General features: G+C 43.6%; 1 protein-coding gene across 4 annotated transcripts in view; it reads right to left on the reverse strand.

Moving 5' to 3' along the window:
* The window catches only part of CAMK2B (calcium/calmodulin dependent protein kinase II beta), a 231,134-nt gene that overhangs the window by 55,324 nt on the left and 150,029 nt on the right, over nt 1-25,781 (reverse strand). For 3 of the 4 annotated variants that reach the window (XM_084803857.1, XM_084803856.1, XM_084803855.1), the window contains exons 7-12: nt 18,463-18,565; nt 18,276-18,359; nt 15,915-16,009; nt 10,122-10,244; nt 8,447-8,530; nt 4,636-4,678 (exon numbers count right to left, since the gene is read on the reverse strand). In XM_084803857.1, the coding sequence (XP_084659983.1) occupies nt 4,636-4,678; nt 8,447-8,530; nt 10,122-10,244; nt 15,915-16,009; nt 18,276-18,359; nt 18,463-18,565 (532 nt within the window). Of the gene's footprint in view, nt 1-1,765; nt 1,844-4,635; nt 4,679-8,446; nt 8,531-10,121; nt 10,245-15,914; nt 16,010-18,275; nt 18,360-18,462; nt 18,566-25,781 lie in introns of all 4 variants that reach the window. The other variant, XM_084803858.1, reaches the window with a different exon arrangement.

Here is a 25,781-nt window from a genome sequence, read left to right on the forward strand (position 1 = left end):
AAAGAATCCACAAACCCAAAAGTGTTGCCGTGACCAATGGGACTAAATGCCATTAGTGGTGATTCATTGCTGGCAGTCAAATAACTTCAGTATAGTTCTTTCACTGCTGGAAGAGAAAATAACTATGCTGTGAGTATTTACATGTCCAGATGTGTTGTTGCTGTTGTTTTTAACCATTACCAACTATTTTAGCTTATGGGGCTGATTTCTTCCCAAACCAAACTGCTCAGGGGCTGGTGTCTCCATCGCAGTCATGACATCATCCTTTCCCCACCCAAATCCTCCCAAGCAACTTAGCTATGGCAGTCACCTCCCACTCCTGCACCGATGAACTGGCAGGCAGCCAAACCATCAGAAATGAGAAGTCACCTCGGAAACCTCTGCCTTGCTGCAAAGGCCTCCAGGGCAACCTCTCAGTTCTTGATACTTGCAAGCTAGGTAAGACTCCGTATACAATTCTCTCTGATGCAGCTTGTGGATTGCCTGGCACAACTCCCCAAGCAATTTCACTCAGCAACTGAACAGTGAAAGATGAAGCTTCTGAGCCATTCAGGAATTAGCACTGACCAGGAGCAAAACAGTGTGAGACTGCTTTCAGCCTGGCAGTTGCCTCTCATATCAGGACATGAGAGCTTGGTCTGTAAGCCTCTGTCTCATCACAGAGCCTTCTGGACTGACCTCTCATTTCTTGATGGGAGAGGTGGTTGTCAGATAAGAAGTGCATGCAACTCTCTCGCATACGGCATTTGGGATGTGATAAGCCTCTCCTCAACAGAGTGGTGCCACCTAGTCCAAACCATGCATGCACAAGATACCCCTTCTTACCTAAAGCTAGTGCTACTGGTTTTTAAAAGGGGCTACCATATCAGATGGCCCTCTTAGCTACTGTTTTAGAATGCTATGTGCCGGGGGCGGGGGGGAGGAGATGATTTGGCTAAAATGGGGAGGAAAGAACACAGGGGTGGGGCTAGTGGATTTAATTAAGTCCACCACCACCACCACCTTTCTCCTCGTAATCTAAGCAGTGCTTAAGAGCCTCTGCAATGATGAGTGACTCAGTATTTTCTGACAGGAGCACCACTTGAAAGAAAAATAGCAGCACCTCGTAGTCCACACCTGATTATGGGCAGGAGTGAAGTGTGCTGGGGAAAAAATTGAGTGGGAGTTGGATGCAACTACCCTCTTCCTCCCTTAAGACGATCATCTTTCTACGTTGCTTCCCTGTTCAGCAATTCAGCTTATTGTTGGTGCTAAAAAAAAAAAACCCCAAATAGTTGCTTGTGGCCTTTGATAACATATATGGGGGTAATATATTTCGAAGATGTGCCATAATAACGCCAGCCATGAAATGCCTATAGGAAAACTGAGAGCTATCTCTGCACCATTACCACCTAAAAATCATGCATCTCCTCTTCCATTAACGGCCTGGAATATTTGCTCTACTTAACACTGAACTGAGATTATGGCACCATTTTAGCAACAGCTGATCTGAATTTCATGGAACCCTTACTGATCATCTTCCTATAGCCTTTTCATGGCACTGTTTCCAACCATAACTTGATAGAATGAGCTAGAATTGCCACCAGTGGCAGATACCCTTCTTCAGAAGTATGCCCTGACTATATTTGCTATTGGTTGTAAAAAGGGTAGCCCTGGACTCTTAAAACACAGTGAGATGAAGTGCTTATGGTGAATGACACGTCATGCGCTCAGATTTCAAAGTGAGAAAGGGGAAGTGAGGAGGGTCTCTTCTGGACACATCTACCTTGCTCCACCAACCCAATGGTGGCACCGGAGGCTGCTGCTGCAGACATTGTGGCGGGAGCGGTGGTCTGTCTGCCCACTGTTAGCACCAGGTTGGGAAACAAAGAAAAAAAGGACAGCAGATAGGGAAAGGGATGGGGAAAGAGTTAGAGAAGAACAGAGAGAGAAAGAGAGAGGGACAGTAAGAAGGGGAAAGAAAGGAGACAAAGGAAGCAGAAAAAGATTAGAGTTAAAGTTGAGGTGAAGAGACGTGACTATTGGTAGCAAACGTGCATTCACTTTTACACAATCCATGGATCTTTTCCATCTGATCAAGGATTATTCCTAAACATCTTCTTTCTCTGCTCTAGAAATGCCACCCTATGCAGTACTAGGCTGGGGGACAATGTATGCCAGCCACAGGATCAAGAGTTCTGTAGCCTCTAGAGGATACGTTTAACCCAAGGTGAGGCACAGAAGGGTGGTGATGTCATCAGAACTAAACTATCAAACGTAACAGGAAGGGTAAGGTGTGTGGAACATTAAAGAAGAATTCTTACTGCTGGGTGTGAGATTGCTAGAGAATCATAAATCATCACGTGGTGCAAGAAGTATCTGAAGCATGCACCACTTCTGCTGTTGGTTCCTGGAGCTTCTTGGGAGCGTTAACGCATCATGATAACATAATCTATTAGCTTTCTACATTGTCTCCGAGTTTTCCTTCATTATGATTCTATGAAGCTCTTGACTGAGGAATTGCTTAGCAACGGAAACATAAATGCCAAGTTTGGAGGCCACAGAACTAGTTAGAGACACTGTTCACTCTGTAATTATGCGACTGCAGAAAGCTTTGTGAAATTTGGCAGTTGTCATAGAATTACTCGGGGGGGGAGGGGAGAAGTTGATAGCAGAAGACAGGTGCATTGTACCCATCACCTGTCTTCCAGCTGGGAGGATCAGGCAGGCATTAGAATCCAGTGTGTTCCACAGCTAAATTCCAGGAGATTTGGTCGATCCTCATAGCTAGCAACAGGCTAGAAAGAGAACTAAAAGTCTGTGAATTATTTTTTGCTAACCATCACTCCTCTTTGAACACCCTTTGGACATCTTCCCTTCTCTTCCTCATTATCTTCAAAATGTCACTGCTTCCCAGACACTTTGTCCATCAACACCCAATTTCTGCTTAGGAATTCCAAATTCCATAAAAAGGTGGTGCAAATTCTGGGTTCTGAATGAGTCAAACCACACTTCCATTGTCGGTGTTAGCATAATCTATTTTTACATAGTCTTGGTAGGTGTCCCCCCCCCCCCCGCTTCTAGAATTTGGGTTTTCTAGTTGTGTAATATGGATTGTGTTATTGTTGTTTGCTGTAAATTCATGGGGTCTTGATTAGGTCCATGAACAGTGATGGGAAAGGAAGCCCTGCAGGAGAGTGAGGAGGGAGACACAGTGTGAGTGGGTGGATCCTTGCTTGAGGAATCTACTCAGCCATCTTACACCCTCTGTTCTCTTTCAAAATGCAGACACTTTTGTTCACTTCTCTAGCCAGGGACAGCTGCTCGTGTCCCCTGCGATGAGAACACTTTGCTCTTTTAGAAGGTAAATGCCTCTGTGATTGATCCAATGATGGTAATGAACCAAAACAGGAAATAGGATGGTGGGGGGCAGACACACTGTACTTCTGCATTCGAAGGCAAAACCAACCAGAAGAGTTAATATACCACAAGCCAACACTTGTGCCTTTGAAGTGTCCAATCTAATATTATATTACCTACATTTTAAAAAGAAAAAGAAAAAAAAAGATGCCCTGATGAAACTGAGGAAGTATTGGAGTAGCAGGAATGGGGAGGGCCTGTAGTTCAATGGAGGTTGGGGGTGGAGCTCAGAGCACATGCTTTCCATCCAGAAGGTCCCAGGTTCAATTCCTGGTATCTCCCGTTAGGGCTAGGAAAGAATCCTGTCTGAATCTCTGAAGAGCTGCTGCCAGTCAGTGTTGACAGTACTGGGCTAGATGAACCAAACGGTCTGACTCAGTATAAGGCAGCTTCCTGTGTTCCTATGTAAGAGTGCCATTTCAAACCTCAAGGGAGAAGGCAAAAAGATTTCAAAGGGGTGGGATGAGGGGCAAGATTCTCAGCAAGGCCTAAAAGGCTCTTGATTATATTCAAGATTAAATTGCAGTCAAGTTGTATAACTCAGAGATATGCGTGCTCCTGAAGAATATAATAACATATAGTCTGGAAGATGGAGATGAGGATTGCCTTTCTTCCTAAATGGCAACTCTGAGTAAAACATACTGGGGATTGGGGGGGGGGGGAGAGAAAGAAACCTCTTGGTGAGCCTACATTTCTGCAAGATTAGGGCTTCTCAGTATACGGCATTGACTCAATCTGTTTTGACTGGTTGTGTTGTTAAGGCTTCAGCAAGGCAGCAAAAGGAAGGGAGAAGGTGGGGGGGGGGGAGAGAACAAAGGTCAACAGGAAGCCAGTCAGATTTCTTGAAAGAAAGCCTGTAGGAGGGCATTCCAGGGCACACTCAGTTTTCGCTCTTATTGGTTTTATGTGCAGAGACGGACTTGACATCCTGTCAGCGAAAATAAATTAGTTTGTGTTCTACTCCTGGTTCCAATATATAACTTTCCACATCACAATACTGCCATGCCAGGGAGCAACAGGATAAGAAGAGAAAGAGAACAGATGTCACACTGAGGTTAATTAACAAAATCTATATTAGTGCAGCAGCTTGGACAGTGGTTGTGTTTGTGAGGCCCCAGCTTTAAGGTTGCCTCAGTTAGAAGGTGTTGTGTGTTTCTTTTAATTAAAGGGGGAATGGGAACTACTGAGGTGTGAATATTTTTCTTTTCTCTTCATTAAGCAAAGCAAAGCTCTCACCTGAAAAGTTTCTTGTTGCCAACATAGTGGTAAGAATTGCACCCTAAAAGAGAAAATAAAGAGAGTATTTTTTTAAAAAAAGATTTTCACAGGGGATTTTCACAGATTTTTAAGTAAAACAGAAGATCCTTGAGAAAAAGAGGGCAAGAGAATTTAGTATGCTTATGTAAATCTAGGATGGGCAATCTAGGATTCTCTTCTATGTCCTATATCCCCATTTCTAAAATGGCCTATGATAGGCTGGTTAAGGGTATCATTCAATCTATTAGAAGGGTTTGGCTAGGAATCCTGCTTCAGTGCAAAAGGCTGTACTGGAGGACTTTCTGATGCCTGAGGATCATTCTGAAGTTAAAACTGTCATGCTGGTGTGTCAGTGTGCATCCTATTTGCATTTTTAAATTCCCTAGTATCTGAAAACATAACCGCTGTTCCCCTACCACGTGATAAAGACAACAGCCATGTGGAACTTAGAACATAAAGTGTGGTGCACCCACATTCTACAAAGAGATACTATTTCAGACTACAGTTGGGACCTCAGTTCGGGTTGGTGGCGTGGTTAATTTGAAAATAAAATCAAATTCTCAGTTATATTTTCCCATCGTCCAAGGAGCCCAGGGGCTACCTCATTTTATCCTCACAACAAGCCTCTGAAGCAGGTTAGATAGAGTGTGTGCCTGCCCTGAGGTCACCCAGTGAATTTCATAGGAAAAAGGGATGAAAGAAAACTCCAGATCTCTCTGGTCCAGTCCAACAACTTAAACATTACACTATCATGTTCCTCCCTGGTCTGATCCATCTAGCGAAGGATTCTGTCTCTGACAGTGGCCAATACCAGACAGGACATACAAAAAATGGTTAAGATTCTGTTGACTGCCATCTTCTCAGGAAGTTCAGGTAACTGAATACAACATTTATCTGCAAGTGCTTGTGAGAATTGTTGATTTACAGAACAATCTTATGAGCCCTGAGAGAATTTCCTAAGAACCACAGGATAGGATAGTGTCCCATAGACCATAGCAGATTTCCCCTCCTGAGGCTGTAGACATAGCTACGACCTCAGGAAGCTAAGTCATCACACCTCCACACCCCCACTCCTTCCAGCCACCGCAGAAAGCACAGTGTATGGCGGCTTCTCTTTTGAGGATAGAACAGCATTCTTGAAAGAGGTCAGAGAGGGTAGAAAGGGGGTGTTCCAGTGGGTAGGGAGAGGAAGAGATGGAGAGATGTGGATCTGGAAGATCCATGAGGCTCTCCATCTCCTGGCTCTGCGTCCGGGTGAGTGAGAGAGCTGGACGGGATCACAGGCCCATCTAGCTATAATTAGGAAAACGGACGAATAGGAGGCTGTAAAAGCCTCTGCCACTCCTCTTACTCTGACTGGCAGAGCATAGGACAGATGGAGGGTTGCGACATGGTAGCCCTCTGTCTATGGGGTATCAATCCCTTAGCACTGTACTCTTAATGGAGATTTGTAAAGCATATTGTTAATTAACCTTAATATCCTCCCATAAAATGACTAATTTTTCAAAAAGGAAGAACAATGCTGCAGGACAAGAATGGAGTGATTCTGTCCCCTCCTTACTTGTCCTTAACTTGTTCATCCTTGAAACATTAGAGACACCTTGTCAAATAGTTCAGTTACTATATGGCCTGGAGATACTGAAGATAAATGCTTGTGTCATACAGCCGTCCATTGTCACGCTGACTGTTTTTCTAACATAGTGCTATAGGATATAGGTTAAATAACTTGTAATAGTCAGATATTACCTTATTAGGTCATTAGCACATAATTACAAGGAACAGGTTAATTTTAGAGAAGAACCAGATCTCAAAACCTCTATGCTTAACTCCGCTCTGCCACTCCCCAGGGTAATATTTTTAATTTCAGGTCATGAAAAAGAAAGGGAAGCGGAAATCAATCCTCACCTATGTCCTTTTGGCAAAAACAGTGGTGAGGGCCTTCAGTTTGTTGTGAAAAGCAACAAGGAGCCAATGCAGAGACTGAGGGCTGCTGCACACGCTACAGAATTTCATGAAACCCACCTGTTATCGTGTGTGACAGCTGCTCACATGGGTTCACGACATATACACACTCTGGGAAGTAGCGGTTGGCAGGGGAAAGATACACTTCTGCAATAGTCACACGCATGTTATTTCCTAAACCAGGGATGAGGAATCTCCAGTTCAGGGGACAGATACACCCCTCACACACACACTTAATGTCACCAGCTCATAGGCATTTCCAGAGAGCTCCTTCTCACTCCAGGGAAAGGCCAATGAGGAGAGTGGTCAGTTTGGCACTGCTGCTGGAGCATCGTTCAGAGCATCTTCCAGCAGCGGCGTCCAACCGTCCCCCACCCACCTTTCCAGATCTGACTGAAATATTCCCTATTACAAGGAACATGTGTGCACCTTCACCTGCCTCCCTTTCCACCAAGAGTTACACTACTGTTCCTGTTGGTCAGTGGACCCCAACGTGAGTAGCCAGTGCTTCTGGCAATACCCCAGGTTTATCTTCCTAGGCATTACAATAGCTTTATTTATTTATGTTATTAACAATACAATTAAGAACCTATAATACAAGTTTTAATTAATACTTATGGGTGGCCCTCAATTTTTCTGTGGTACAATGGCCCTTGATAGAAAAAATGATTCCCTGCCCTGTTCTAATCTAACCAGAAGTGCCCAGGAATTATTTTGCAATCTATCAAGTGGACCTTAAGGAAAAGATTGTCATTATTATAGTTGAAGGAAACTTTTTTAAACATTACACACACACCACATTATTTATATGCTGCCTTTTGGCCCTAAAAAGGGCCCCAGAAGTGGCTCACATAAAGGGAAAAAGGCAATAAAATATAATTTAAAAAAGAGGAGGGAAGACCATCAAGGAAAGGTTGCAGCAGGCCTGAGCTTTAGCGGTTGATGCTGAAAGGTAATAAGTGAATTTTAGGAAATGTTGAACAGGAAGAGAGGAGGGCTTGGATTGTGTCACTATTATCTGTTGGAGAAGGTGGGCAGACATCAAGGAGGAAATGTCTCAGAGACAGAGAGACACATACATACACAACTAGAAAAATTGGGCATACCAGTGGTGGAAATATAGATTGGGAGACCTTAAGAAGAGCGACCCAAGAGGCAGAGGTGGCATTGCAGACACAATGTGTCACAGAAACCAGAGAAGGAGTTGAAAAGGACAGAACAATTAACAGTGCTGAAGGCAGCAGACAAGGAAAGGGTTGGGAGAGGGGGACTTAATGAGTCACGAAGGGTCAATGGAAATCTAAAAGCAGCTTCGGTGGAGTATAAGAAGCAAAATCCAGATTGAAGGGAATTGGGAGGACCACAAGTGAAGGGTGTGGTTACAAATAACATGATCAAGAAGGTTGGAAATATAGGAAGAAGGAAAGACGATGGAAAAATGGAACAGAATATGGAACAGAGGATAGAAGAGAACAGAGGAAAGGGACTAGGGAGAGGTTGATTGCAATTCAGACTAGTTTGTGTCTGCCTTCCCTTCGAAGAAGACAGCAAGATTATCATCGACAGTGAACACAGAAGGAAAGTAGATCAGAACCTTCAAGGGGTGACTTAGTGATAGAAAAAAGGTAACAATGATTATGAGCAAAAGAATCATTCAGGGAGGAGAAGGTGACTTGCTTGGCATGGAAGAGAGCAGAACTGCAGATAGAGAGACAGAATCACAAGGGCAAAACCACCTGAGCTACAAGTCTTCTGAAAGGGATTCAGCACTGGAAGCATTTCTACACTCATGTCTTTCCCACAGTTCCTAAAACAGCCCATCTCTTACCTTGAGCTTCCTTCTGGCATTGAACTTTTTCAGACACTCTACAGTCTCCTGTCTGTGCATCATGGAGGCCACTGTTGAACGTTGCTGTAAAAAAAATAAAGTAAGGGGATAATGTGAGCAAAGTCTGGAGCTTTTGACATGGCATCAAAAATGAATACATGAAGGGAAGCATAAGAAAAGTGGGGAGAAAGAACCTGGAGATATGAACTAGACACCCCACCTCACAAATTTTGCATGGACACCCACATTGCTTTTGTATGTTTTCTGCATGGAATTAATGTCAGCCTGTGCAGTACCACAGAACATAACTGTGTTGCACACTGGATCTGCTGGACAAATGGCAATCCTGTCTGAAAGCCAGACTATTACTTCTATCAGGGATCTGGATGCTGTGCTTCTTATCATGCCCCCTCTGGAGGAATTCCTCTTTGGAGAATGCCCTGAGCCAAACATCACAGAGCAGCAGCCTGTCTTGAGGAACCTTGAAGCAGATCAGGGGGATCCTAGGCCCTTAGGGGAGACAGCAGTCAAACCTTCACTTCAAGGAACAGTCCCCTCTCTGAATCAGAGGAGGATAGCTAAATGGCCACCTAGGCCTAGGGAGCACAGGCATCTAAAGGTGCAGGCTCGGCCAGCCACCATATACAGAAGGGCCCGCCTGAGGAATAAGGACTCCACATGAGTAAAGGTATACTCATGAGCAAGGCTCTGCTTACAAGTAGACAAGGTGGCATTGTAGCTGTGCTCTGAGTGGGCTCTGAAGGCTCAGGCTTAGAAGCCTTCAGTGCTAGGTACAGAATGCTAGAACGCTGTTTGTGTGCTAGCTTTCAGACTTGCATATCCCCTGACTGCCTAGCTCTTCACTGTGTTTGGATTGTCTTCAGACCTTCCTTCTAGTACAGACCTTGTGTCTGGACTTTTGGATTGCCTTCAGACTGTGCTTCTGGTACTGACCCTTGCTAATTCCTAGATGCTCTGTCCTTGCACTGCTCGAAGCAGGACAGTCTCATTGTTATTTGTAGCTCTTACAGCCAATATTCAAAGCTTAGTAAACCAATAGCAAAGCTGACATGCAGGTTTACAGATGAGATCCAATGCAAAACCTCTGGCCAGAACAGAATGATGACCCCATGAAAGTTTCCTACAGATCAGGGATGTTGAACCTCAGGCCTGTGAGCCAAATCTGGGTCCCCACAGGACCCCACCCTTTCCTCCTGACTGCCAATTGTTTGGTGGTTTCCTGGCTTTTGCGTAGTTTTCCCCCACTGTAAAGGCTGAATCGCCTTTCCCAAGGCTTAAAAAGTGGCAGTAAGAGCTTTAAGCTAAAATATTAGTGTTTTGGCTCTACCCCTTTTGTGTTTTGACCACACCTACCATTGGAATGTGGCCCCTGAGAGCTTTTCCGAAACTGAATTAGGACCTTGGACTGAAAGAGGTTCAACACCCCTGCTATAGACAACGCAGGATGTCTATCAAAGCATCCCAGATTACACACAGTTATGGGGATGATCATCCTTTTGCTAATGCCTGGCATAGAGTCTTAAAAAGTATAGAAGTAATTGTGATCTCCAACGAAAGTAAAATAAGGGAACTTGAGAGCCTCTTAACTATTCCCACCCTGTGCGAGCAGGTAAATGTTGTGCACCAACAAGATAGAAGCAGCAGCGACACTTACACAGACCCATGGATGTTTTAGAGCTTCGTGAGCTGTGATTCTCTTTGCTGGGTTGATAGTTAACATCTGGTTTATTAGATTTTTTGCTTCAGGAGTGACTGTGTCCCACTCAGGAGAAGGAAACTGAGGATAAGAAGATGTTATAGGAAAGTTACTTTGGAGGACACGTCAGTATTAAAGGATGAGGGATGCTTCCATCCAACAGGTCAGCATTTCCTTTAAAACCCTAGAGCAGCCAAATGCATCAGGGACAGTTCCAAGGTTGCCCAGATTCCCCCATCCAGCCAGATTGCTCTTATAATTGCCGTATCACAAATTAAACAATATACACTCATGTAATGGAGGCTCTGTGTGCTCTGAGGCAAGTGAAATCTATCAACTGTAGCAATATCATTTTGCAGCTGATTACTCTCGTTTAGCCATTTTATTATGTATTATTTTAAACTTTTGGTTACCACCTTCTTGAGAAAGCAGAACATAAGTTTTAGAAAGCAAACAAAAATCTTAAGAACACACATTTTAAAAATGCACTGCTGTTGTGCTACCTCAGTTCCTCATAAGGGCCAAACGACATGTGCTGCAGGAGACATGTGAAGTGTCTCCTGACTCTTTGTTTTTATTTTACTGTATAACTGTGTGTGTGTGTGTGTGTGTGTAGGGGAGGGGGGCACTGAGTCTGATCAGAGAAGAGGCACTGGAGTAGGAGTGCTTAACCGTTTCCCCTGGGACATCCTATAGGGGAAAAGGTACCAGGTCTACATTCCTTTTCCCCCATGGGGAAAAAAACCATGGAGGGCAGTATTTTGATACAGAAAACAGATCAAATGGAAAAGGTTATTTTGCAGGTCAAGTTAAATAAAAAAAGTCAGGAGAGGCTTCTGTGTGTGTCACATCCAGGATGACCCTAAAGAAGCTTGTACCAGCAGATCAATGAAAGTTGCATTACATCCATACATGAGGAATTGCACCTTTTCTCAGTACTGGTTGTAACTGATGGCAATCATCAGGTGCCTTGTTGAAGCAACCATGTAAGCACACACATGTGGAAAAGTTATGCTGTGCCACTTTAACCACATCAGGTTTCCCCAGATGACTTCTCTGAGCAGATGCTAGATTTCAGACTGCTGCTGTCCACATATTTGTCATTAGTAAATAAGTTACAGAGATAACTAATTCCCGTGTATGTATGTGCCACATGCATTTTCAATCTCTTGTTGTTCGCTGCCAGCAGTCCAGCTACCAGCTATGCCTTCACCACATATTTGTCAACCCTGTGCTGCAGCAAAAAGTGGCGACACTTTGCATGACCCTGGCTCAGTTTCAGCTGCAAATGGGAGCAGCTAAACAAACCACAGACCTCCTGGTTTATTGTTACATGTGAACCGGGAGCTCTGGCTTGTTGGGGGAGAGACAAGCCAGAGTTCCCGGTTTATATGTAACAGTAAACGAGCTATGGAGGTTCCCCCAGAACCCTGGCTTGTCATTACATATGAACTGTGCCATAGGTTGTGTGGTAGGTATCTGAAACGGTATCTTCAACTGCATACATGGCTTAGGTTTTAAAGACTCTGAAGAATGGGATGAGTGTTCTAAATGTTTCAGTTAAGCATTTGCCCAGCCCTTTTTGAAACCAGGTTGTGCTAACAGCCATCATCACATTACATCAAAGAGAGAACAAAAGTTCAACTGCTATCACTGGGGCTTTAAAATTAGCAAAGCCATTGATTTCAGTGAACGCAATTCTGAACTCTTCCTTTGGGGCATTCCTGTCTCGGTGAAACTCAGAGCACACTATCAAAGTTTTCCTTACAGGTAGGAGCCTAAGAATTTGAAATCTGTTTCAAAGAACAGCTTGAATGATCTTGCAGCTAGCAAAGGGGAATCTGCAGAATAGATGGAGTCGTGCTCCTACCATATTCCATAGAAGCAGCAGGAGCTGAAGCATTATGGTACCTAAAACAAACCCCACACCAGTTCCTGGGACTGCAGTCATCCTGTCATTGCCAACATAGCCAGATCAATGTGTGCAAAAAAAAACAAAAAGTAAAACAAAAGAGGTCCAGCACACAGAGAGGACAGGAGGAAGTGCCAGCAAAGGAATTGGCATGGGAAAGGGAAAAGGAGAGAAAGAAGAGGAGAGGCTGCCAAATCCCACAAAGCTATGGGGAGCAGTCAGATAACCCGCAAAACCTGCACCCTGGGGAAATCTGCAGAGCAAAGCTCACGAGGAGGTTGTTGGGGGAGAAGGTTCAAATGCTCACGAGCTTCTCTGGGTTTTCATGTGTGTGAAGAATGAGCCACTCCAAGGCCAGGATCTCAGCCATGCTCCTGGGATATTGCCCTGCTCCGTGTCTGCAAGGGAGCCAGGATGGTGAGTTGCACAACACTTGCCAGCATATTTTACAGAATGATCTCGTTATTTTTGCAGACATTTTAGGAACTGCTCCTAGTACTTTTAGTATATTGAACTATTTCTGTTATGAACTGTTCCTGCTGGTTTTATATTTGGTATTATGATGTGCAGCTGTTGGCTTTGTCGTGCTTTTATCTGACCGTTTTATTGTCAGTACTCTATTGTTATCTTGTAGTTTATGTTTTTAATTTGTGTACCAGTCCAATAACACTGGTTATTGTGTGGCTTGAAAATGTAATAATAAATAATAAACAAACCTAGCCACTATAAATGTAGAGCAAGGTGCGCGCGCGCGCGCGTGTGTATGTGTAGGAGTTGCAGAAGGTGGTGAGTTAACAAAACTATGGCTTTCCTTCTTCAGGTTATTGATAAAATTGTGGGATCTTCCTATTTGGTATCGCTAGGAGTGGAGGGGCTTATTGCACCACATTAAAAGCCCAATGTCTGTTGCAGAAGTGATATCTTTCAGGCTGGAGTGCAGATGAAGAGGCAAATTTGTCAAGCTAGATCAGGCGTGGGCAACATGTGGCCCACACGTGTCCCGTCCTTACCTTTTTGCAGCTCCACTTACTGCTGAAATTTGGCGGCACGGGGGGGCGGGGAAGCAGCAATTTTGTTTTCAAACAAGGTGTGCAGGGAGCACAAACCTTGTTTTTAAGGAAAATCATGGGGAGGGGGGTTGCTCCACTGGGGTCAGTGCAGCCCCTGATCCCTGGAAGTTACTCAGCCTTTAGCTAGATTAATAAGCCCTAACTGGAGATCTTGGGAGGGACCAAAGCTCAGCCGTACAGCACACGTTATACATGCTGAGGAACCCAGGTTTGATCCCTAGCATCTCCAGTTGAAAAGGTCAGGTAGCATGTGATGGGGAAGACCTCTGCTGGAGAGCCACTGCCAGTCAGCGTAGACAATATTGGGATTGATGGACAAACGGTCTGATCTGGTATAAAGAAGCTTCCTATGTGTTTTAAGCCCTAGCACCTTTGAAAAGGCTTGTGTCTGTTAACTTCTTTTTAACCTCCCGATGTTTTGATGGGTGAGGCAAATGGAAGGAAATGGAGGGTGTTTTTGTTTGTTTTAAATTAATGCAGCAGCTCTCAAATTGTGGTGGGTCGCACCAGCGTGCCATTACGAGAAGAGTGAAGTGTGCCTTGAAAAATTAGCAGAAACAAAGGTATATGTGTACCTTTTATGTCCTGAGAAAAGCAAAAGGGGATGTCCAGAAGATTGAGAATCGCTGTATTAATTAAAAATTACACTGTCTCCCTCCTTAAAAGTGTTATTTAAATACAAAGGCCAAATGAGCCTCTCAAAGCATTTTCTCAGGGAATTCTCGAAATGTTCCATGGAAAGATGGTTTCCTTTCTTTCTTCCCCAAAGATGCTTCCCCCCTCCTCAAATTAACTTACTAAATATGTGTTTGCCTAAGTAATGCACAGTTATGCCCTAAAAGGGGCCTTGGGCATGTAAGATAGGCCAACTGTCAGTCTCTTTTTGCTTCTTAAGAGCTCCATGGAAACAGGACTAATGGAAGGCAGCAACCTAGGCCACAACATATAAAAAGGGCTCTAAACAGCAGAGTGAGAAGAGATTTTCTGAAAGAGAGATAATGGAGAATTTAATCTAATTATCTAACAGATCTCTCTGCTTTTCAGCATAGCATGGCCACACAAGGAAGCTTCATCATGCTGCCATATTGCTTGGAGATGTCATAGTCTGAAGTGAGGTGTTCACTCAAAAGATGCTCACACAATGAAAACATTTGTTCACCTAAAATAAGAAAAGTCGTATAAGATCAGTTCATATTTACATGAACAAGCGTTGTGCTTGTGTGCTCCCTTCACCCCAACTTCCACACCTTAGTGCCCCCATACTCCAGTGCTTGCACAAATAACAGTTTGCTGTTACTCCTGAAGCAACTAACTGTGGTTTGAACAATCCCTCCAAACCAGCACTGCAAATCAGGGGTTCGATTCTGGCTTGTACTGCTGGCATGGAAGACTCTCATAAACCAGTTTGTCAGTTCAGAGTAACAGCAAACTATGGTTTGCCATGAAAGAAAGAATCAGAGGGCACAAGGGAGACAGAGGGAGAAGGAAGGAATATGCAAGCACAAGACTTGTTCATGTACCTAATCCGCAGTAGGCACATGGTAAGTAGGTACATGACCATCTCAGCATTCTACTAATCTCATTTCATAGCAAGTGTAGACCAGGCCTAAAAGTTTGCAGGCAGGAAAGAAGTGGTTCTGAGACTCAAAGCCTTTGACCACATTGCTTTTCTGAACTTGGGTGTGAAGACATGTCAAAACTGACACAAAAGCATATGCCCGCTGTAACTTAAAAAATGATAGATGCATCCTTGAGCTGGGTTTGGCCATCTATCGCCTTTGGGAAAATGTGAAGCGAGATGTCATCCTCCTGGAGAGCGTGTTAGGTGAAGGGGTGGTTTCATATGCAGTAGGCATATTTCAAACAACTTCATTGGGTAAGGGCAGAATTTGGCAGCTCATGCTTTGTGAGACTGAGCATGTCCCTTACCACACTTGGAACCAAAAGCTCACCTATATTTGGCTTCGTCATTGGCCCTGTCTGCAGTAGGGATGGATGTGCATTTTCTCCATAGAAAAGTCCATGATCTGAAAGGTTCCCCTCAAGCTGCAGCAGAGGGAGGAAGGGGAGACAGTGCTCCTTCATCGACTCTGCTGAGAGAGCACCAGTTGAATGTGGCTCCTCCTCCACTCTCTGAATGGTTCCATTCAAGGTGGTCATTATGAGAACTACTATCTAACTTTAAGAGCTGGCGCATATTTGCTTCCCTCACCCCCTCTTCCCTCTCCATCCCTTTTTCCATATGTGTCATATCTTTTAGATTTTGAACCTGTGGGCAGGGACTCTTTTGTTTTTATTGAGCGGATGCCACCCTCTCCTGGAGCCTTTTCAGCTTAAGAGTGGGGTAAAAATAAATACATACATACATACAATTAGGCTATCAGCCCAGTGAGCTTCAGACACATACCCATAAGCAGCAAACAGAATTTATCCTAGCTTCCATTAGAACAGCCTTCCCCAAGCTGGTGCCCTCCAGATGTGTCGGACCACAACTGCAATCATTCCCCACCAGCATGGCATGGCCATGTTGCCTGGGGATGATGGGACAGGTAGTTTGCCAAATCTAGAGGACACCAGGTTGGGGAAGGCTGCATTAGAAAATAGCTGTGCCACCAAAGGGTATGTGAAACCTGCCATGTAGCTCTCCTCTTTTGCTTCCCCCTCAGCCGAATGCTATAAGCACAGTTTGACTTTTATGCTATGAGGGACGTTGTGCTGACAACGTAATGAGAACCAAAGAGACAGCAAATGTAATATACCACTACTCACATCGTACGCTCCAGCCTTAATCTGTTGGTACAGCTTGTGCTGATCCTCATCCCAGAAAGGAGGATACCCAACCAGTAAGATGTAAAGAATAACACCTAGGGGAAAGAATGAAACAACAGCAAATTTAGAACCAAGTGGACCTAGCCTCTGTGTTGCATACTCTTAACCATCCAGACTTGGAGGCTCGGGGTAAGGGACTGCTGGAAATATGTACTTGAACAAAGGTTCTTCCCATACTAATGATCATCTTGCAAAGAAGCCTGTGTGGCTGATGGGAAAAGGGTGGCTCTCAGTTTGGTGTGGGCTGCCAATTGACTCTGTTGATCTTCACTGACTGAAGTTCAGGGGTAAAACACATGCTTTGCATGCAAAAGGTCCCAGGTTCAATCCCAGGCATCTCCAGACAGGGCTTTGTCTGAAATGCTGGAGAGTGGCCGCCAGCCAGAATAGACCAACACCGGGCTACAATCGAGTAACCTGACATGATATAATGTTCACTGGCTTAGTACTTCCAAGGGGCATAAGGGTAAGGCATACGAGAATTATTTGGTTGTTCCCCAGATTAAAACTAGTGCCAGCACTGCACAATAATAGACACTTGGTGCTGGGCACTCCCTAAGAGTTGGGAAGAAGCCACACAAAGGCCTTTTCTTATTCTCCCTTAGCAGCCCGCTACAGTTCATACAGCCTTTGCGGTGATTTCCCCTAAGAGATCTGTCTCTGCCTGCCCTCTTCCTTTTTCTCCTGAACGTATTCATCCTCTAGAGCAGGGGTGTTAAACCTCCTTCGCCCTGACAGCCAAATTCCAGTTCACAGAACTTCTTTGGGGTTGCGTTCCAGTGGTGGGCGGGGCAGAAGGCAAAAGGAATAGGGGCAAACTCCCAGCCTATTGTAGCTTAAAGCTCTTCCTGCCAGTGACTGAGCCTTAGGAGAGGCATTTCAGCCTTTCAGAATGGGGGGGGGGGCTGCAAAAAAGCTAGAAAACCACCGAACAATCGGTGGTCAGAGGAAAGGGGGCATGGACTTCTGGGGAACCCCCGAGACCAGGATGGGCTAGATTTGGCATGAGCTTCTGTGCCCCTTCTTTAGAACTCCACCCCCACCTCAGAAATCCTTGGCTGAGCTGTGGCTCATCAAGCCTTGGCTGTGGGTGAAAAGATGGTTGTTTATCAAGCTGTAACTTTCTGTCACGGGCACACTACACCAGGTAAGAAGCCTCTCATCGGTACCATTTGCCCACATGGTGAGGAGAATTTTACCACACATCGACACAGCCATCAGAAATGCAAAGGAGAAGGGGCACGGTACAATTCTTCTCATCATGTAAACATATACTACAGCTCCCCACGTGGCTGAATGCCCACCATGGGGCTGCTACAAATTGCCTCCCCAAGCTGTTCTTCCTAATCCTACCTCTGTGGGGTTCTAAACACGTCATCGGGAACAGAGGAATGGCAGGAGGGGAAAATGTAAAGAACCTCCTCCTTGCCAATTCTCCACTCCAAATCAACCTTTCCCCAAACAGCTTTTCTCTCTTAAAAAAGTGAGAAGGGCGGTGGGGGGGAGGATTTTGTTGTTACAGTCATTTGCATGTCATGTTTAGTTAGGCCGAGTGTCTAAATGTTGTGCTATATTTTCACATTTCATGCAAGAAGATAATACCGATTTTGTGCTTTTACTACATCTGCCCCCGCTATCAAGTACATGGTGAGATTGTTTTGCAAATGTCACCTTCACTACCCCCAGCCCCCTTTGATATGTGGAACACAGGCTGTGGGAGAACTTCAAATCTGAGATAAAGCAGTTGAGATTCTTGAGTCATTCAGAGCATTGGTCTTCAACCAGTGGGTCGCTATACAGAACTGGATAACACCAGCAGTGCATCTACTCTACACATATAAGGTAAAAAATTAAGAAGTGGATCCCATACTGCTGGGTTGGATCCAAACTTTGTCATGCGTACAGTAGACCCACTGAATGGGTCTCAGTCATTTCAATGGGTATACTCTAAGTATGATTAAGTCTGGATCCAACCTCCTGTTTTTACACTTTTGTTGGTTTTAGTTTTGTGTTGTTCATTATGCTTTTCACTTTGGGCCATCCTGAAAGTTCTGTGAATAACGCAGAATATAAATCAATAAAAGTATGTATACATAAATTGCTTGTTTAGAACTACTTGGTCTTCTCTAGTGCATCAGATCTTTGATTGTGACATGCTGACTTCTGGATTATGTAGGGACATCTGCCACTGGATGGTCCTGGTGCTGAGTAGTGGGTTAAATTAGACATCCCCACTGCAACTCCATGATTCTACTTTTTTCTGGAAGAGCCAAGCGCTGGATTCAGGCAACTTAATCTTACCACATGCCCAGATATCCACAGGTTTGCCATAAGCTTCTTTGCGTAGAACTTCAGGAGAAAGATAGCCAGGAGTGCCTGCAAAGCCTGGGGAGAAAGAAAAATTGCCAACACATGTGTTTGAATGATTATTGGGTCAGCAAAGTAAGCTGGGAAAGGGGTAGGGGGAAGGATTCCATCCAGCACTCACCAAACCAGGCCTGCTGGTCTCCTTGCACCTCAATCGCCAAGCCAAAATCTGCCAACTTCACCGCCGCTCCTTTGCATTTGCTGGCCAGAAGCAGGTTCTCCGGCTGTCATGGTGACCCAATTTAACATAGGGTGCCATTTTAATAGAGTCATGTATCGTTTTGGTTTGGTTTAAAGTAAAGAGGAGGGGGAGTGGGGAGAAAGAAACAGAAAACAACAACAACAACAACAACAAGTTTGCAGAAGCCAGTTAGAAACTTGCAATCACCCCCAAAACGTGTGTGTGTGTGTGTGAGAGAGAGAGAGAGAGAGAGAGAGGGAGAGAGAGAGAGAGAGAGAAAGAAACAAGCTATTATCTGGAGACAGCCCTGTCCCATAGCCAGGATACATGGGAGAATAGTTTAGAGCTGTGTGCCCTTGTGTCAACTGCTGGTGGAGGACTGCCAATTTTGATAACATGTCTTGCCAGCCTGCTGGTCCCAAGGTTGATTTAGTTATATGACAAAAGAACCAATCTGATGTATCTCTTAGGCTGCAATCCTATACATACTTACCTGAGAATAAACCCCACTGAATATATTGGGACCTACTTCTAAGTAGACAGGCACAGGATTGCACTGTTGGTGACCCAGGACTGTCCCCTCTACTTAAGGACTCCCCTCAGACTCTGTTCTAGACCACCGCACAATTCTGATTGCCTTTGTAAATGGCACTTCCCAGAAATTAGGGGGAAGTATCCAACAAAGTCAGGAGCCAACAGCTATTGCAAAGGGGAACACAGAAACAGTTTAGTGCCTTTCATAATTCACAAGGATTGCCCTCAAGGCTAACCCAGCTGAGTACAGAAAATCAGGTCAGTTGTGGTTTTTTAATGAGTTTGAATCAGCAAAGACAGATTAAACTCTGTTGTTAAGTCTGTAACTATACTTCAATGGTCACATGCAAAAACTTCTGCAAACAAAAGTAGCATTCTAGATTTGGAGGAGGGTGAACAAGCACCTTGCTTTTGTCCTGTTTGCTGGCACAACTTTGTTTTATAGGACAGCAGCAGTTGTCACCCCTTTTGGTCTAAGATTGCTTAGTAACATGTGGAACATCCAAAATACCTAATCCTTGACTCATCAAGGCACCAACACGTTCATTTAAGGTGCAATCCTCTGCATGTTTAGACAGAAAGACATCCTACAAAAGTCCATGCTGGCTGGGGAATGCTGGGAGTTGTAGGACTTTTTTCTGTCTAAACATGCAAAGGACTGTGCTCTTGAAAAGGAAAACAGTGTTACTAAAAAGCTGAAGATGACTCTGGGGTATCAGGCACTACCACAACTAGTGACCTGATGTTTTGCAGTACAGATTTGTGTCCCAGAAAAAAATCCCTTGGAAAGATTCAGTGGATAGGTTTTGCTCATGTTTAGCTTATCATTTTGCTCTAGCTTATCATTTTGGGGGCTGTTAAGGAATTTCCTGTCAGGTGAAACTGGCTAGTGATCCAGAGGTTAATTTCCCCTGCAGTTTGTGACTTTGCTTGCTTGAGTCACCTGCAGCCATATGGCTTTGAAGGCACCTCATTGCCGCGTGTCCCTTTCTGCTTGAGTCACTCTCTGGTTGGGATCCAAAGCTTGGTTTATGAGGGCTGATGGGTAGACTGCCCTGCCTTGCTGCAGGAAGCTGGACTACGTGCTTTTTCGTTCTTCCAATTCTATCTAGCCACTTTGATTATGACTGTAGAAGAGTGGGGTACACATGATGAATGTCTAAACATGCATAAGATTGTGCTCTTAAAAAGGAAAACAGTGTTACTAAAAAGTTGAAGATGACTCTGGGATATCAGGCACCACCACAGCTAGTGACCTGATGCTTTGCGATACAGATTTGTCCCCCAGAAAAAAATCCCTTGGCAAGAGTCATTTTATCAGCATTCCTCAACCTAGTGCCCTCCAGATGTGTTGGACCACAACTCTCATCATCCAACAATCAGCATGCCAGCTGGGGGATGGCGGGAGTTGCAGTCCAACGCATTTGAGGAGTGCCATGTTGGAGAAGGCTGATTTTATGATGAGCATAGCTCTGGCTGCAATGTCAAGGAGAGATCACATAACTCTGCTCTTGTGGCTTTCCAGTTTTCCGCTTGTAAACTGACAACAACACAACAGACAACATTCTATCCACCAAGCATGCACAAGAAAGGGCTCCCCTCCATTCCATCCTTTGCTTGGACCTTTTTGCTCCATTAATTGAGGTTAATTAGATATGCTTTGTGTCACATTTTCGCTGGTGTCCCCACCCCATATGGGGTCTAGAGACGTCCAGGTATATCTGCTAGGAATTAGCAGACAATGGAAGTCACTGACTAAAATATCCCCTAAGAAACTTTGGCAATGTTACAAACAATACAGGAAGGGAGCATGTGCCAGCTCTGGCAATGGATTAGAGACAAGCTGCGGCTGCCACTATGTGAACATACATCTTTGTGGAAAGCTAATGCTCTGCACACCATGCACATTTCTTCTTAATGTCTTTAGGAAGAATACCATAATGAAGAAACCCTAGGAGGATAAAAGAAACCTAAATTCTCCAGCTCATAAACTCTACCAAAATCATCAACACTCAAATATGTATTTCAAATGGGAAGTAGAGTAATCATTCATAAGGAGCAAGTCCTGTTGAACATAGTGGGGCTTACTTCTCTGTTAACATGGTTTGGATCACCCTGCACATCCAGCAACATCCATCTCTTTTGGTCAGCCTAGGAAGATTAATTATAGCTAGGGAGGCCCTATTGTCTGTCCCTATCCATTCTGGTGAAGTCAAATCCTAAATGGAAGACTATTGTAGAACTGGAATTTAGAGGTGAAAGGTTAGGAGTTTCAAAGAGGACAAGACAATGAGCAGTATCCAATTCAACACTACCGCTAATATAAATTAAGTTGCATTAGAGAACGCGACCTCTAGTGCAATGCCAATAGTGTTTCTTGGTGCAATGGGTTTTCCAGGGAAACCCATCGGGCTAGCAAATGCTGTTGGTATTGCGCTAGATGTGACTTACAGATGTTCATGCTAGTTTTGAATTGAATGCTGCCCAATGGGTCTTCAATTTTACTCCAGTTTGCATTTCTGTGTACGAAAAATGCTACCATCACTAAAAATCACTAAAAATTGATAACTTCTAAGTTCCACCTCATCATGATACTCTGCCACTAAAGGCCAATTTCAGCCATTGTATTGCAGTGATATGGCATCTCCTTCAATGCTACTTTGGGAAGGGATGGGGAACATGTTTCCAGCAGAAGGATATATTCACCACCCAATTGCACGTAATGAGCATCGCTTCCCACTTGCAGTCCTACAGCTATATTAAACCATATTACCACCTGGAAGCCTCCATGACTAAGCTTCAATGTACATGAAAGACCCGCTCCATACTATCAGTTGGTTCCAAATTTTATTATACTTAGAGTAAGCCCACTGAAATCACTGGGGCTTAAGTTAGTCATGACTAACATTTTTGTAACATCTTGCTTGATGAAGAGTTCTGGAGATCTCAAAAGCTTGCACATTTTTTTTTATCTTTGAGTTGGCCTAATAAGGGTATTGAATTATATGGATTTTGGCATTTTTCTTATGGCCAACTTGGCAGCTTTCGTTTGTTTAAAGTCCCATTGATTTCAATGGGTCTGCTCCAAGTATGACTAAATCTGGAACCCCTATCAATCCAACAGCAAGAGTTAGCAATAACACATCTTGATGCCACATCATATGCTTTCTGGCCCCATTTTTAGTTTTAACAAGTAACACCAAATTAGATGATTGATGGATAGATAATGCAGGAAAGCAATTCCACCAGATATTCACCAGTAAGAAAGAATGCATCCCACAAGACCCATGTATCCCACAAGGCCCATTCAATGTAGAAGAGACTACCTTTGTCACAAAAGTCTTATTATTTATTTGTAATATTAATATAACAAATATTATTTATTTGTAATATTTATCACACCAAGAAAGCATGACTCTAAATGCTAGAAGCCAGTACCCACACAATGATACAGATATTTTCATGTGTAAAGACTGATGCACACATTGTCTTGGGAGTTCAATACTAGGTAAAAGTCACTATCTTAAACAGTCTAGGACCAATATACCCAGAATGCTGCCTCCTTCCCTATCAGACCTCTAAGCCTAGTTGAGGATGCCTTCAGCACAACGTTATGGGACAATTTATAATCCCCGTTATGAGCTAAGGCCATTGCAATTCCCTACTCCCACTTGTACTGTTAACTAATCAAGATTGAAAGCCAACAACCCTCAGGTGATCAAGCCCACAGAACTTTCTTTGGCCACCCATTTAGTTATTAATCTACCTCTCTGGGAAATAAATTAACACATTCAACTAGTGCAAGTTAAATAAATTAGTTTACAATCCTAAACACACTTAACTTGACAGCAATTTCCATTATAATCAAGGGGACTGACCTCCATGTAAACATGCTTACGGTTTGGGTGATAGGGTCAATAATATCACATGTTGGCAACAGAGGAAATTATCAGCTAAGCTGCCATACAATTTTTCTTTGATGGGGGGGGGGAGGGGGGGATTACACACCCACAGGTCAATGTAATAACAGCATAGTATATAGTCCCATTGACTCCTATGTGTAAGCTGACATTGACCTGATTCTCCCAAAGTTGTCTAAAGATTTATTTTTAACTGCTTTTATATCTCCAAAGGCAGATCATCCATTGTTTCTCCATCCCATCATACTGTGGTGCAACCTGCAGTCATTTTGCACTAGGCATGGTCTAATCTAATTAAATCTGCAAAGAATAGCCTCCATTAAGGTTGCAATCTTAAACACACTTAGTGGGAGTAAGCCCACTGAATACAGTGGGGGTTATGTCTGATTAAACATGCACAGGATTGCACTGCATAACCGTTACAGTCTGCAGAATGGGTTTTCCAACATGCTCATCAAATCTTTCTGCCTCATCCTTCTTTTTTGTTTGTTTTGTTTTACTGAATAACTTCTAGCACAAAGATGAGTTCTGGTGAACTCAAAAGCTTGCCCACTACTTTGTGATGTTTCACTTGGTCCTAATGAAGGTATTACACTACTGTTGCTTTTGGATTTTGAAAACATCAGTTGCTCTCATGAACTGCTGTAAAATGCTGAATAATTTGAGTTTTAAAAGCATTAACTACTTGGTAAACTCACCCCCCCCCCATCTTGACATATCTTTCACAAAGTCTAATGAAGAAAGATTGCCTTATCCTAATTAAATGATATAAGTATATCAGTTGTATGACCGTAATGTAATTAGAGTTACTGAGGCTGTACATGACGTAATGCCCTATAGATATACATATCTGTAGTCTGTCTAATCACCTACATAACAAAAAGTATCAAATCTAGATCAAAGGCTTTATTTAGTTTCAGATCATAAGACCAGCACACACCAGAGAGATTGTACCTTTTGTAGCACAGGGCTAGTACAAGTACAAATTGAATCATTTTACCATTAAATTGGGGACTTTTCACATTGCCTGTTCTCTGACACATAACCATAGCTGGCTTATGATTACCACTACATTATAGCAAAATATTGTATGTAAGAGGTCTATTCCTTATAACAACAGAAGCTCAGCTCCAAATTGCACACGTCTATGTGCAAGAACAGAGCAAGAGGCCAAAGAATAACCACAGGGCTAGCCTGTGCAAGAGAATTTATCTCAGAGACTTCATTTCAACAATGGCTAGAGGGGGAAAAATATTATTGAGAACCACAAGATCTTCTGCACTATTAGTATAAGCATATTGCCATATGCAAGAGGCTCTTGCATAAGCTAATCCTAAGAAAATATTTCCAGTTGTGGAACACATAGGAATAGGCCTTGCCTATTAAGTAACATTAAGTAACATTGTCTAAGGCTCTGGGGACATTTTTTAATCCTTTTTTGCGGATTTTGCCTCTGTCAGATTTTAGGTAGTTTCATGCAAAACCTTATTAGGAAATTTTGGAAGCAAAGCCATATCAAAGTAAGGCAGCTGTGCAAATCACCCAAATAAGAACTTTAGAACTTGGGCATTTTTCTCTATCCCCTAAATGAACCCACGTATTAGCTTGATGCACAAAATGATCAGGCATTGTCTGTGTTAAGCAGAAAGTTAAACTAGTCAAGCATTTTTAAAGCCTAAAAGTGTTTAACCTTTGGTCAAATTCCTGTCCCAAAGTCCAAAAGGAAAAGTATCAAGAATTACAGTGGAGGTGGAGTGAGAGGGGAAGCCCAGAATCTTTGTAAGTGCCCACAGAAACACCACAGAACTGTTCAGAAAGTAGCTTCCCTGTACATCTTGCACATACAGACACAGAATTGTTATCATAAAGGTTCCCTTTATCCCATTGCCACCCTAACAAACACAATAATTGCTGAACCTTAACTATCCATTACACTCATCAAACGGGATCTCTTTATAATACTCAGTGACTCTAGGTCTATTATAAGAGTATTATAAAGAGACCAGACAGGGAGCGAACAAACAGAGAACAAGAATCCGATACGGTAAGTCACAGAAAACAAGTAATTTGCACACATTTAAACTAGACATAACGCATGCAAACATCTGGAGAAAGATTACATCTGATTTGTCTATAGGGATTACTGCTCATGTCGGAGCCTTGCCCCATACACCCACCATGGGAGGAGAAAAAGTTGGAAATGGTTGAGGGTGGGAAGATGAGTGACTAAAAGGAAATTGGAAAAAGGCAGGGAGCAGTTGGGGAACCAAATGAGTCATTTATTGAAAGCACTGCAATTCGGCTGTCCTAGACCTACTGCCACATTCCCCTAGACCAGCCTTCCCCAACATGGCGCCCTCCAGATGTATTGAGACTACAACTCCCATAATGGTGATGCTGGCTAGAAATGATGGGAGTTGCAGTCCCAACACATCTGGGCTGAACCAGGTTGGGGAAGGTTGCCCTGGACTGACACCCGACAGCTGCCCAGAAATCAGCTCAGATTAGCCAAAGAATGCTAAGGGACAAGGGCAGACTTGACCATACAGCATACAAAAATTTAAAAAGCTTTATTACAGGGCCTGAGAACCTGGGCAGCCCCAAAGCATCTGGGAAGTGGCTGGCCAGTGCCTTCTGCAATACTTGTTATTACAGAAGGCATAGGAGCAACAGAACTAGGAATGGTTGATACTGGAATGAATGGAACTAGAAGGCCCCAATAGAACTTTGTAAAGCAAGTGAAGTCCCCTGTTCAGGAGAATGCCTCCTGAACTGTGCTTTCAAGCTCATCTGGAAGATGTCTTC

This window comes from Heloderma suspectum, chromosome 6 (genome assembly GCF_057233095.1).
Source record: "Heloderma suspectum isolate Gila_16-S chromosome 6, 16-S_ref, whole genome shotgun sequence".
NCBI lineage: Eukaryota > Metazoa > Chordata > Lepidosauria > Squamata > Helodermatidae > Heloderma > Heloderma suspectum.